Raw genomic sequence first — 15,158 nt, forward strand, 5'->3', positions numbered from 1 at the left:
GAGGAGAAAAGCATTAGTTACTGTGAACAAGATGTAAGCCGTTTGTTGAATGAAGGAAAGAATAAAGTCTTATCTTCATGTGACTTCTTTAAATTGACCACACAAATCTTCAAAAGTCAGTTTTAAAAACATATTTTACAAAGATACAAAAATCATTTATAGCCTAATTAGGTAGCAAAATAACCTTAGTAGCTCACTTATTATACCTCCTTAAATTTAATATGTAGAAATCAATGACAGTGATTACTAAAACAGTGATTGAATTCTCATTAAGATTACTAATAAGTCAATCAGAGAAAGGCACGTATCATATGATCTCACCGATACGAGGAATTCTTAATCTCAGAAAACAAACAGGGTTGCTGGAATGGTGGGGGGTGGGAGGGATGGGGGGGCTGGGTGATAGACATTGGGGAGGGTATGTGCTATGGTGAGTGCTGTGAATTGTGCAAGACTGTTGAATCACAGACCTGTACCTCTGAAACAAATAATACATTATATATTTTAAAAAAAGAAGAAGATAGTAGGAAGGGAAAAATGAAGGGGGGGAAATTGGAGGCGGAGACAAACCATGAGAGTATGGACTCTGAGAAACAATCTGAGGGTTCTAGAGGGGTGGGTGGTGGGGGGGATGGGTTAGCCTGGTGATGGGTATTAAAGAAGGCACATTCTGCATAGAGCACTGGGTGTTATACGCAAACAATGAATCATGGAACACTACATCAAAACTAATGATGTACTGTATGGTGACTAACATAATAAAAAAAAAAGATTACTAATAGAAGTACTAAAATGTCTGAAATATTAATCATGTTAGATAAGTTAATAAGTTTAATACTGAAAATCTCTACTTTTAATAAGAAAAGTCTGTTTTGCATTAATTTGCAACTGTGGACATTCCGGATCTAAGTAAAAAAGAAAAATGACCAAGTAAAAAAAAAAATGACCAGCACTCTGTGAGAGCTATTTGCTGGGCACTCAAATGGCACTGTGCACGTTATTACTGAATTTAACCCTCTAACCCTACAAAATAGGTGCTATTATTTCCCCAATTTTATTATTATTATTTTTAAAGATTTTATTTATTTATCTGACCGAGAGATAGAGAGCACAAGTAGGCAGAGTGGCAGGCAGAGGGAGAGGGAGAAGCAGGCTCCCCACTGAGCAGGGAGCCGGACTCAGGGCTCGATCCCAGGACACTGGGATCATGACCTGGGCCAAAGGCAGACACCTAACAACTGAGCCACCCAGGCGCCTCTATTTCCCCAATTTTAGATGAGAAAATTAGAAATGTAGAGATTAGCCTTAAGTCATGTGATTAATTACTAAGTAGCATCACCAGTCTTACCTCATACCTTATGATCTTGGATACTAGGTTATACTTCACAAATGCAGTTAAAAAAAAAAGAAGTCAAGTAATTTGAGGAATTTAACATTGCTTAACTAAATACAACTATTCGACTAAGTAAAACAGTATTTTTAAAATCAAAATCATTCCTTTGAGGTTAGGATTCAGTAACCTCATTTCAACTGTGCTATTTCTATAACTTTAAGTGTGTTAAAACCTTGAACATGTAAAAGGATAGTGTCTGCATTAAGCTAGGGAAGAACTAAAATAAATACCTAAAATCTTTTCCCTGGTATTCAGAAACACATGCACTATATTGTGAATGCCAGGAAAAATCAGAGATTCACCAAGAACATTTATTGCATATCAAGTAAAAAAAAATTAACTGCTTTAGACTATGATTACAACAAATCTAATTTCCAAAATATAATTTATGATAAGTATGGGGAATACTATATGGGGAGTATGGGGAATACTATAGAAATTAATTCTTTGAAAACTCAACTGATATAACAACCACTAAAGCCATAACTGTCTTAGGTTCTACATTGGTTTTCCTTCTAAAAGAGAGCATATGAAAGTGTATATAGATATTTGTGTGTGTATAGTATGTTAGTCTTATAAATACTGCTTCAAGTTATCCCAAAGTATGATGTAAGCCTCTTACTTTCCGTCTCTCAGGTCCACCGAATGCAATATGCCTTGCTTCTTCCACAGTCTCACAGACAAGGCCATTTCCACACACAAACTGAATTACTTTCTTCAGCTGAGGAAACTGAGTCTTTATGACATCAATCACCATTTTACAGCCTTTAATCTCCCTTAATCTTTCATTGATTGGCTTGATCTAAAAGGTTAAAAAATACTTGATATATTAGATACACTAAAATAAAAACCAAATAGTACATCCTCAAAAAGCATAAATAAGCATAACAGCAAAAAAAATTAACAGTACGTACTTATATATAATAACATTTTGACAAGAAACTGATGAACTATATATCCCAACAGTGGCTCATGTAACATTTAAAGAAAATATACTTCAGCAAATCCAGAAGACATAATTTCCAGATTCAACTCTGCCACCGACCAGTTAGGACAAAGCAATGCATGAGCAATACTCTCAAAATTAGAACGTCTAGTGGGAGATAATACCCATTTACGTATGTGTCAAAAGAGTGGCACTTCATGGAACTCAGAAAATCATTTTAGGCTTAAATGACCAGGAAAGCCTTCAGACCTTCTTTGACATGACTTCTAAGCTGGGTTTGTAAATAGAAAAAAAAAAAAAAAAGCGTCTGCAATGATTACTGAAGAACAGCAAGAATGACCTCATTTTTATGAGAAGAAACCAGTGAGAACTAATGACAAGCAGGACTGAGAGTTAAATGCAGGGCAGTCCAGTCTAGGGCACAAGCTCTAACCACTGCTGCTCAGGGTCTTGAAAGCTGGACCAAGTGGAGCATTTTCTTTAGTAGGCAATAAAAAAACCAGTAAAGGACACCAGCTATGATAAAGGCAAAGTTCCTGCTGCAGTAATTTATTCTGGATACTTTAAAGCCTCTCAATACATACCTTAAGGCCCAAAATTTAGTCTGTTCCACCACGGGCTGATATGTGTTTACTGCAATGTATGTAAATCTGTGATTGTGTATTTAACAGTTGAGACCCAGGGTTGGCATTTCATGGACAGACCATATGTCTTAACTGTTCCTACAGTTTGCTATAGAACAAAATAAGTTGCTGGCTAGTAGGCAGGGTGGTATACTGCTAGAGTAATGTCCTCAAAATCAAGTAGAATTACGGCAAAACTAAATTAGGAAGAAATGATATTAAATCAAGAATTACTATTCTTGGGGCGCCTGGGTGGCTCAGTTGGTTAAGCGTCTACCTTCGGCTCAGGTCATGATCCTGGGGTCCTGGGATCGAGTCCCACATTGGGCTCCCTGCTCAGTGCGGAGCCTGCTTCTCCCTCTCCTCTGCCCCTGTCCCCCCCCTTGCTCATGTTCTCTTGCTCTCTCTCCCTCAAATAAATAAAAATCTTTTAAGAAAAAAATAATTACTATTCTTTGCCTACCAATACATTAACACCAGCCATTTGAATGACTAACTGGCATCCAAGCTATGATTTTTTTCAATCGCTACTATAGTTTTAGGCAATAAAGACATACTTTAAAAGACAAGATTTTATCACTAAGTGCTTATTTAATAAGCATTACAAATTTCTTACATCAAGGTAATCTAGAGCAAGGAATGTCTCTGGTTCAGCTCTTTCTTCCTTCAGAAATCGAATACAATCTTTTGCTACCTTTTCAGAGGCTACGACGATGGCAACCATGTACCGGCCAAAAACTTTAGTAACAGCCAGCTGGTATTTTTTATGAATAGGATGACAGAGGTCAAGCAGTCTTCCAAACTTAACAGGTTTCAAAAAAAGAGAAAAACAAACACATTATTGAGGAACATATAATTCATTGTTTCTTATGTAACAAGGCACATTAGACCAAAAACTAATTTTATAAAATTATAAACCTATTTGAACAGAGTCTTATTCAAATGGACATAGGTTTCATCATGAAGTATCCATTTAGGTGTAGCACTTCACGTAAGAAAAGAGTAGTGTGGAGGGATTAGCCTTACCAAAGTATTAAAATATTTTACAAGGCTATGATAATAGTATTCATCCACTCTCTTAGTTATTAAATAAGAATTAATGAGGCACCTACTACATGCAGATACTCAGCTAGACAGTGTGTGAACATTATTGAACATAATAGACACTCTGACCTCACCAAGCTTTCAGTCTAGTAGGGAAGAAAGATATAAATAATAATTTCAAGCACGTACAAAATAGAGCAATAATACAATGATAAAGCACAAAATGCTCTGAGAGTTTGTAACAGGGACCAGGCTGACTTGAAAAGTCAGGGGAATCTTCCTATGAAGAAATGTTATCTGAGGTCTGAAGACTGGTCAAAAATTAGACTGAACATCAATACCTTTACTAGAAAAGGTCAGAAGGTCAACCATCCTGTATCAATGCTCCCCAGAATACCTGAAGATTCAATTTTACATCTTTCTACTCTTTCTTCATTTGATAGGTTCTACTTCAGGAATACGAATTTCTTTATGATAGACCATCATTGTCTTTAATATTTACTATCCTGCTCTTTGTTTTTCCTTCTCCATTCACCTGTGATTAATTCAAATCTTTCTTCTAGGTCAGTAATTTGATTTTCATCTGTGTAACCCATTCTCCTTGCTACTTGCAATTTATTAGTTCAGTAATATTGTTTGTTCTTGATTTGTTTTCATAGCTCTACATTTTACTTTTTGTTTTAGCTCATATGTGAATCTGGTTTTATGAATTCAAGCTCTTATTAAATTGTCCATAGCACAAATTACTTACGGGGGATTTTGTTCTGTAACCTTCTCCCAGACTAGGCTCTTAGACTTCTAAGTGCTTTTTAAATTACTCTTTCTCTTGATTGTCATATGGACCTATAGCTAACATATTGATTCTTTTCACCTTGCTTATGTTTAAGGTTCAGCTCTGTTCAGACCTTGAAGTTGCTGTGGTGGATAACTGTTTTGATTGCCTCACCTAGGACTGAGATGGTAATTTCCTCTGAGCAACAGGTGATGGAATAAGTATTTTCTGATCTATTTCCTAGCATCTCAGGGCTTGGAGGACAGGAGCAAGTGAGAGCTGAATTGAGGCTGTGTGTATCTTTTGTTTGAATACCTGTTTCACTCTTTCTTCTGAGTTTTTCCTTACCAAGTTTCCTCTACCATGGGAGAGGAGGGAAAATCCCATTTTTGGGAAAGGGCTTTGAATTGGCCTTCACTTCCACTTAAGAACATCAGAGGTACATGTTCCTTGATTCACCAGTTTTTTAACCAAAAGGAAGCAAATACATATGTGTTTGCTTCCTGCTAGATTAAGGAATACTTAATCTAGGTGAGAATTCTCAGAAAGTAATCAATTTGTTAGTTTTCCTTCTGCAGAATTAAGAACAAGAAATGTTATCATTTAATCTTTTTTTTTTTTTTTTTAAATCATGGACTATCACCATTTTCTAAAGTCCTGGCATTAGATGTAATAGCCATTTCCTTCTTTGGTTGTTAAACTCATTTTTAAAACTAGTTTTGCCATTTTCTTTGGTACTGGGGGGAAGGATTCTGTGACCCAGGCTTACTCCTTCATCACGATCTAGAAGTCAAGACCAGTTTCAAAACAGTTCAAGTGGCTAACAGGATCAAAAGTTAAAGCAGGCCCTCATAAACTAAGGACGGCACCTGGAGTTAATGACATGAGAGTCAGATGCCACAACCCTAATGCCAGAGGAAATAATTCTGTGAAGTTGACACCCCAAGCAATAGGTTAGATATTGGTGTATTTGAGCTGATAAAATACATTAGCAAAAGTGGATACACAATCAGCTTTACAGAATAAAAATTCATTGTTTCAAAAGTATGCCAATGATGTCTACTGAAAAAATATTTTTAAAAAATTGAAACCATGAAGAACATACAGTTTGAGGCTATCTGCCTGGGGTGGGGGGGGGTAGACTATTTTATGGCACCCATATCCTTTGGGGATACTGGTTGTAACTTGAGGACTTTCTGGGTAATACATTCACATCAATGTTTCTCTCCAATAATTACTTATCTATAGACACTACTGGAAATTATTTAAATTATGTTGTAATTATTTACTATTATGTTTTGAATATAATAATCAAACACAAAACTAAAAGATTTCTGAAATAATTCTGCTTCCTAAAAATGGTAACATTTTTAATCCCAAATAAGAAAGCTTAGCCTTTTTGTTTCAATTAACTATTCATTTCTAATTACCACAGAATCTGGGTAAAGTCTTTTAAGGTGCTCCAGAACCTCTGCTCTCTTTTGCTGACGGTTCCCCTCATGGCTATCAATTCCGGCATTCTGCAATTCACTTTTAATAAGATTCAATTCCTCATTAACTTCAGACATTCGTGATTTTGTGTTTTCAATTTCACCCAGTAGGGTTTCCTCTTGCTGTTTTTTCTCTTTCAAGCAATCCCTACATAATAATAACAACAAATTGCATAGCAAAAAAAAAAACAACAAAATTTAATTACAAGATACATTCCATTGTGGTCTAGCATCTCAGGGGAACAGAATAGTGCTTATCAAATTTAAATGACGAAAAATACAATAAAATAAACCTAGCACCACACATGGTCAAAGAGATTTTGATCATTCTTGGTTGGTCCAGAAGATACATTTTTCTGAATACTGAGAAAGTAAGGATAGATCGCTATAACCAGAGCACTCATTGTGGGCTTAGTGATAAGTAAACGCCAATGAAAAATAAAAGTTCTGGTGGTAGGATACTTAGGTCATATCAGCTTTCGTGTCTTAACTTTTACTATAAAATATCAATACCAAAATTTCACCACTTGAAAGTTTATATTTTCAAAACTTAAATATTGTATTTACTTATGTGGTTAAGTATAATTTTTAATTATCTACAATGAAATGAAAAAAAAAATGGAGGAGTGAGAACATTAGGATACAGTCAGTGGAAGCTTTCATTTCATGAATATCCCACAAACATACCAGACCCTTGAGACATGAGAAAGCCATAAGAACTGTACCCACATGCATGTTTTTGTATACTCCTCCAACTTCTCTATTCGTTTTTTATGATCTTCTATCTGTTCTTTTATTTGTTTTAGATTTTCCTAAAATAGGAAAAAAAGCCATAAAACCAATATCAGCAACTCCAAACAAAATTATTTTTCACTATATTCCTAGAAATTACTATAGAATTGTAAGGTGTTCTAAATTTGAAGCATATCAAATATAACCTTATGAAAACACTCGTAAGAGTGTTTTCTCTCTCTCAAAAAATAAAATAAATAAATGGGCTTTGCTGAAGAAAATGTAAAAGGCCAGGGTCATCATCATACAGAGAAGTGTGTCAAGGCCTGGGTATTCTGCTCAATACATAATAGGGGATAATCAGACTGTCTTGGTACCAGGCATGCTGGATTTGAGATGCCAGTTGTCTGGGAAAAACCAAACACTGCCCAGCACCTAGTGACCTCAGGTTCTGTGGAAAGTTAAGCTCCTCCTGTCCCAGAAGGGAGTCACCAGTCCTGTGGGAAACTGAGTATGGGTACAGATTTCTCCATCTCTCTCCAACCTGACATGTTATTCTTCTTCTACTAACGTTTCTGTACTCAAAAGACAACTGCAACTCAACCACCACTTACTGACATCTAAATACAAGGTTCACAATGGACAGTTATAAATCCTGCCTTTAAGAAGCTTCCAGTCTAGTAGAATGGTACCAATTAACTGCTTTTTCTTCAATCTGATAAGAGCCCTTAGATATAGATTATATATATAGGTATAGATATAGAATAAGCACAATGGGTGATTAGATGAGGGAGAAATTATATTCAGGTTTTTGGTGGGGAGAAAAAGCAGGCCAGAGAAGGCTTTGTGGTGTGGTGTGGTGTGGTCGCTACAGAATTTAACAGGTAAAGATGAGTAGGTTTTTCCAAAACTAGCATGGACAAAGGCAAAAATGTACAATGAGTATTTGCTGAAATCCATGTATAATTTTATAATGTGACACTAACTATACAAGTGTTTTAAAAGTAGTTACTGCTCTGGTACTACATCCGTTTTTGTCCCTCCACAAAATGTCCTCTCTTCCACTCGTGATTATCAAATAGTTCACCTTTCCTACTTGTTCGCATTTTCATCCGCCAACTCACAACAAGACTAAAATGAGATGCAGTGCAGTGTAGGGGTTGAGACTTACTCTGGTGTTTGGAACCAAATCCCAGCTCCTCCACTTACTAATTCAGTCAAGTTAACTATCTTGTGCCTTGATTTCCTTCATCTGTGAAATTCATTAGGTCGACAAATATTTATTGATTCTCTGCTCTAGATAAGGAACTATTCCAGACACTTGGGACGTATCAGTGAACAAAATAGACAAAGATCCCTGCTTTGTGGAGTTTACATTCTAAAGGGGGGAGGCAGACAAATATAATATGTAAATTAAATTGTGTGCTAGGATAAATGCTATTGGAGAAACAGAGCCGGAGCAAGGGGAGCTGAAGTGCAGCAGGGACTATAATTTTAAACAGGGCAGTCAGGGTAGGCCTCATTGAGAAGGCAACATTTGAGCAGAGACTTGCAGGAAGTGAGGGAGTTAAAAATGAAGAAATGTAGGGAAAGCATGTTCCAAGCAGAGGAATAACCCATGCAAAGGCCCAAAGGCAGAAATATGTCTGATACAGCTAGATCACAGGGAATAAGAGGAGATTTGAAAGGTTAATTGGGGTGGGAGAGGTGAACAAATCAGGTAGGTCTATGTAGGGCACTCAAGAACCTTGACTTAAACTTTATGTATGATGGTGAGGCACTGGAGGACTTAAAAAAGAGCAAGTTTCATGATCTGACTTAGATATTAAAACCATTTCTTTGGTACAGTGCTGAGACTTGTTGTGGAGGAGGTAAGAATGGAAACAGGGAAACCTAGCAGGCTACCACAGTGGTCTAAACAAACAAACAAAAAGATGGTGACTTGGAACTGCAGCAGTGGAGAGAAGTGATACAATTTCTGGTATACTTTGAGGGTGGAGCCAGCAGAATTTCCTAAAAGAGGCAAAAATGGACTCCAAGTTTTCTGGTCTGAGCAACCAGTCAGATTGAATTGTTATCACATAAAATGAGAAAGATCATGTGTGGGAAGCATTTGAGTGTGAAGATCAGAAGGTCAGCTTGGGATTTAAGTTTGAGGTATCTATTCAACATCCAGATGCTGACAAAGCAGCTGGATATATGAGGTTGTGAGCAAGAAATACAAATCTGGGAGTCGTCAGCAGATGATATTTAAAGCTATGAGAATATAGATCACCAAGGCAGAGAATGTAGAAAAGAGGAAAAACCAGGATGAGAACATAATAATACTAATATCTACTTCATAAAATTATTTGAGGATTAAATAAATTGGGTTCATAGCAGGGCTGTAAACATGGTATATACACGATCTGTACAAATAAACACTATATTATAATATTATTGCTGTTATTTCTGGAAAATGTCAGACCTGTTTCCAGAGACATATTTCATTTTGACATCCCAGTCCTCAGCTTCTTCATCTCTACCCTAGAGCAAATACCTACTCTATAGTATTGTGAGACATATAGGAGCTAATGAATGCAAAGTGCCTAGCAAAGTAATCAATAAACATTTTTCCTCTAAATTCCAAATATCCACATATAAATCAAATGTATATATAATTCAGAACCATTTCCCTTTACAATTCTTATCAGAAATGGTCCTGTTTTCAGGATGGCCCACTGACTCCATAAAGTATCACAAGTTGTTATTACTGTTGAATGCCTCAGTAATAATTTTATAGGCCAATTCTCAGTCTTTGGAAAAGGAGGTCAGGAGGCATAGAGGGAAAGACCAACTACTTCACATATCATCACACTCCCTTTCGTCTTGTTCAACCTGCCCATCTCTATGAGGTAGACACATCTGTCCTCATCATACACATGAAGAAATCAAAGCTCAGAGAAGTTAAATACTTTAGTTATTTCTCAAGATTACACAGGTCAGTGACAGAACAAGACTGGCAGGAAACCAGGTCTGCCTTACTCAGGGTGGGGAACAGGATCATGCTGTCTTGCTGGTCACTTCCCGTGTAGAGCATCAAGCTCCTCTTGGGCTGTGTCCTTAATGTTTCCATAGGACTCTGCATTCACCTCTGTTATGATACTTGTTTGTTTTTTCCCTTTATCTATCCTCCTCCTCACATTACTGGACTAAAATACATCTAAGAACAAAAGCTGTATGGTCTGCCCTTGCCCGTCACTGCACAGATGTGTAGAAAATGCTTACCAAATACATGAAAGAAAGCACTGTCGACTTCTACCTTAGACCATGATAAAAGAACACCTGAATGGTACTAAGCAGCAAAACAGGGAATCCAGAATTTTTTAAAATTAATTGCTTATGTCTAGTGTAAATCAATTTATATACTGAAAAGCTGATATGAAAAGAGAATAAAATTTCATTGAAATAGTTTCCAGTCATGACTGCACAAACCAAGGTACCTGAACTTCTCCATGCCTCCTCTTTTCAAACGCCAGTCTTTCTTTGTCAGCCTTCTGTTCCCACTGCAACTTTTTCAGCTGTTGGGTCATTATAGCCACTTTCTTTCTCACTTGTTCCTTAAGTTCTTTGTAATGTTCCAGCTGTAGAAGGAGCATTTAAATATTACTAACTCACATAAGAAGCATGAGAGGAAGTTTTTAAGATACTATTTACTAGCAGATAATTAATCTTATCAAAAGTTTTATATAAATTAGATGATAGTTTGCCATCTTCTGCAGGTAAGATAATATGAACCCAAAATGAACCTCTTCTTCTTTAAAACTGCTTAGAAAGATAAATAAGGTATTCAAAACCAACTTTATAACGTCTCTGTAAGAAATTCTTAGAAAGGAGATTAAAACTAATAGTCCAAAAGCAAGAGGAGTTCAGATAAAATTACATCTTTTATTTATATAGTCACAGTTATTTTAGTATATATATCGTGATGTAAGATTATCATAAGATTACTGAAAAATAAATGATAAAAAATTCAGTTGAGAGACTTTCAAAAACTCTGAATTACAAATTCTTGGGTATCTACTACTAATTTATTATAATTAAACCTTACATACCAAATTGGATATTAATTCACCACCACATTTAAACCACCTCAAATAATCAACTTCCCTCCTGCCAATTAAGCGGTCATGTTTCTTCAAAGCCACATATATCTGATTTTTAAGTTTTTATAATATTCATAAGGAAAAAATTATTACATTAAAAACATAAGAACATAATTATGTAATTTTTTTACAAAATGATACCAGGTAGTCTTGTTGAAGTATTTGCTATGACTTTAATTAACTCACAAATGTTATAATGCCATCTAATCTTATAAAGTAAAAATAGCCTAGTCTATAAAGATTAAGTTTAGACTCCGAATATAGACTGAAAATTTTCAACCCCCATAATTTAGATGAGGATTGTCTGAGGATAATCTCTCAAAATATCAGAGAACATTCTTTAAATTGTTTCTAAGAAGCTGAAATTATAGAAATGAAAATTTTCTCATTTGTTGACTTGTTCACCTGACTGGCTTCTAGTTCAATGTCTCGCCCCTTGTATAAGAGTTCTTCCTCAACCTGCTTTTCAAAACTTCTCCATGCACCATCTAAATCAACCAGCTCTGTCTCCAGGGCTTTTATGTCATCTTCCTGTTTAGAACACTGTTTCTCACTGTCCTTTATTGATTTCTTAGCCACGTCTAATTTCTTGAGGTGGTGAGAAGTGTTTTCTTTGGCTTTAATGTATTGAGGCCTTTTCTGATTTAAAAGTGCTTCAAGCGATCTAAAAAGAAAATAAAGTTTGCTTTAAAGTAAATTAAATCTATACTATATAAAGGAAGGAAGTTCTTTTGATCAAATCATACATTTAAAAATAAATTCTAAAAATTAACTTTCAGAGACTGTAAGCAGATCAGTGGTTTCCAGAGGAGGGGCTGGTGGTGGGGGTGGGGGGTGGGGGGACTGAATAGGTGGAGCACAGGGGAATTTTCTGAGTGGTAAGCTACTCTGTATGATACTATAATGGTGGACATATGACATCATGCATTTGTCAAAACCGATAGAACTTTATAGCACCAAGAGTGAAGCTTAATGTAATGTGTGCAAATTAGAAAAGCTCACTTAGGAGGTCAAGGGATCCTAGATGGAATATAACCAAAGCATCTACTACATTACCAATGTATGAAACCACCTTACTGAAGGGGGTGGGGAGAAAAGTGCTAACATAAATAACTTTGAAAATGAGTCACGTCTATAAAACTAAAACAAAAGGAATTGTACATAAGCATTATACTCTAGTTGCTAAAGTTGATCCCCATGAGGATATGTGTTAACAATTCTGGTACTGCTATGTATGATTACTGGAATTGAAAATGAACAGCAAAGGGTAAGATTTCATCCTTTTTGATGGCTGAATAATATTCCATTGTGTATATATACCACATCATCTTTATCCATTCATCTGTTGATCGCCATCTGGGCTTCTTTCCATAGTTTGGCTATTATGGACATTGCTGCTATAAACATTGGAGTGCAGGTGCCCCTTCGGATCACTACATTTGTATCCTTTGGGTAAATACCTAGTAGTGCAATTGCTGGGTCGTAGGGTAGCTCTATTTTTAACTAGATGAAACTGGAGGGTATTATGCTAAGCGAAATAAGTTGGTCAGACAAAGACAATTATCATATGGTTTCACTCATATGTGGAATTTAAGAAACAAAACAGAGGATCATAGGGGAAGGGAGGGAAAAATAAAATAAGACAAAACCAGAGAGGGAGAAAAACCATAAGAGACTCTTAATCATAGGAAACAAACTGAGGGTTGCTGTAGGGGAGGTGGGTGGGGGAAGGAGTAACTGGGTGATGGGCATTAAGGAGGGCATGTGATGTAATGAACACTGGGTGTTCTATGTAATTGATGAATAACTGAACTTTACATCTGAAACTAATGATACACTATATGTTAATTAATTGAATTTAAATAAAATAAAATTTAAAAATAAAATAAAAAATAAAATGAACAGCAGCATGTGGAAGCCAGGTTTCTCGCTGTTGGAATGGAGGTTATAGATAGGCAAGAGAAGGCCAACATCAACAGTGGTATCAGTTTCATATTATCATGTATTATACAGATAGTATGTCATATAACAGATTATCTGTTGACATTCCTGATGTGATGAGAATGACATTTTACCCCATGGCCTTCCTCCTCAAAATCCATAAACCTTACCTTTTTATGAGAAAACTACCAGACAAATCCAAATTGAGAGACATTCTACCAAAAAACCTGACCAATACACCTCAAAATTATCAAGGTCACCAAAAACAAGGAACGGCTGAGAAACCGTCATAGCCAAGAGGAGCTTAAGGAGACACGATGACTAAATGTAATGTGGTATGCTTGATCGGAAACAGGACACTGGGGAAAAATCAGAAAACATGAGTAAAGTATGGACTTTAGTTAATAGTAGTGTCTCAACACTGGTTCATGAATTCTGACAAATGTATCATATTATTGTGAAAAGTAGGAGAAATTGAGTGTAGAGAATAGGGAACTCTTATTATCTTTGTAATTTTTCTGTGTATCTAAAAGTATTTCAAAGTAAAAAGTTTTTTTAAAAAATCAACTTTCAAAGTGTCACTTATATTTTTATTTTTTCTACCAATATACATAAAATCCAGCTGTTAATAACTATTTTTAAAAACTCACTTTAATTCTTTTTCTGTTTGTTGTAGTTGTCTGGTTAGCATTCCATGTTCCTTCTTCTTGGCTTTCACTATGTTTTCATGACGAGAAAGAGACTCTTTTGTGACACTCAAGTCCCTACTCACACGTTCTAACTCAGTGTTCAGGAAATTAATTTTCCTCTCATTATGATATAGTTGGAAAAGCTGTAATTGTATCTTGTTCATTTTCAGTTCTTCAAGGAGACTCTGGTAACGTTCTGCCTATAAAACAGTACAATTCAACAACACTTAAAAGGGAGTATACTTAAGGTGACTTTTCATAAACTCAACAATAGTATCAAAAAATGATCTCTAAGGAATTAAATTATTTATTATCTATTATTTATTATTCACAAGTTATTAAATTTGTGAAATAAATTACTTATGTAATTAAGAAACAGTATTCTTGTCAAAAGTAGCATTATTTGGAGGTTTCTGGATACAGTTTTATAATAAACCAGTAAACTAGTATATGATTTTATTTTCATATACTCAGTGGTAAGAACAATGAAGTGGCACCTGCTAACCTGGTCTTTGTCCCATTTCTGTCTTGACCTCAGAGTATGGCAAGTCCATTAATATTTCTGACATCAGCTTCCTAATATGTAAACTGAAGGAAGCTCTATGACTTGTAAGGTCCCTAGCAACTTTATTTTTATTTTTTTAAAGATATTTATTTGAGAGAGAGAGAGCACATGCATGTGTGCACCCACATGCATGCAAGCTGAGGAAGGGGCAGAGGGAGAGGGAGAGAAGCAGATTCCCTGCTGAATGCAAGTCTGCGGAGGGGCTCAATCTCTTGACCCTGAGATCATGATAAATTCAAGGATTCCAGGTAAAATTCCTGCTATAAGATGTAATTTTTCTGTTAACAGGAATATTACAATTCTAAAATATATGTAAAATGGAAGAATTTCCTTAGCATTTGTACTATTAATAAAGGAATAAAGGGCTGCTTTGAAGGGAAAGCTCCTAATCAACGATGTATTCCAAGTAATAGGTAAACAGCCATTTGCCATGACATTGTAAAAAATAGGAAATTCAATGATTCTAACTGTCCTCATAAAGTTTAAAGTTCTGCAACTCTACATGTCTATACACGGTTTCAGTACGTTATCAATATCATAGTCTTTCACTGACACCGCCCCCTCCACTAACAAAACCAAGGATATACGCACACATGTAAAAATATGAAGAAACAGAGAAACATCACAATGAGAAACACATCCACCTTTCAGTTAATTCTTCAAATATTAATGATTGCCTACTATGTGTCTGACCCTTGTTGCTGGGAATGTAGTAGAGAAGAAGATGGAAACACTCCCTGCTCACATCAGCACTTAAGCTAGTTGTTCTAATGGTGGGGGAGGGGGAATCAGAGAGTAAACAAGCAAACATGATAAAC

General features: G+C 35.8%; 1 protein-coding gene across 2 annotated transcripts in view; it reads right to left on the reverse strand.

Annotated features, from left to right (window-relative positions):
- SMC1B (structural maintenance of chromosomes 1B) overlaps positions 1-15,158 on the reverse strand; it is a 67,314-nt gene that overhangs the window by 39,097 nt on the left and 13,059 nt on the right. For both annotated transcript variants that reach the window (XM_032416424.1, XM_032416423.1), the window contains exons 5-11: positions 13,737-13,975; positions 11,551-11,809; positions 10,483-10,623; positions 6,998-7,080; positions 6,209-6,416; positions 3,579-3,764; positions 2,016-2,195 (exon numbers count right to left, since the gene is read on the reverse strand). In XM_032416424.1, coding sequence (XP_032272315.1) covers positions 2,016-2,195; positions 3,579-3,764; positions 6,209-6,416; positions 6,998-7,080; positions 10,483-10,623; positions 11,551-11,809; positions 13,737-13,975 — 1,296 coding nt within the window. The remainder of the gene's footprint in view (positions 1-2,015; positions 2,196-3,578; positions 3,765-6,208; positions 6,417-6,997; positions 7,081-10,482; positions 10,624-11,550; positions 11,810-13,736; positions 13,976-15,158) is intronic.

Source organism: Phoca vitulina, unplaced genomic scaffold (assembly GCF_004348235.1).
Source record: "Phoca vitulina isolate PV1807 unplaced genomic scaffold, GSC_HSeal_1.0 scaffold19, whole genome shotgun sequence".
NCBI classification, from domain to species: domain Eukaryota; kingdom Metazoa; phylum Chordata; class Mammalia; order Carnivora; family Phocidae; genus Phoca; species Phoca vitulina.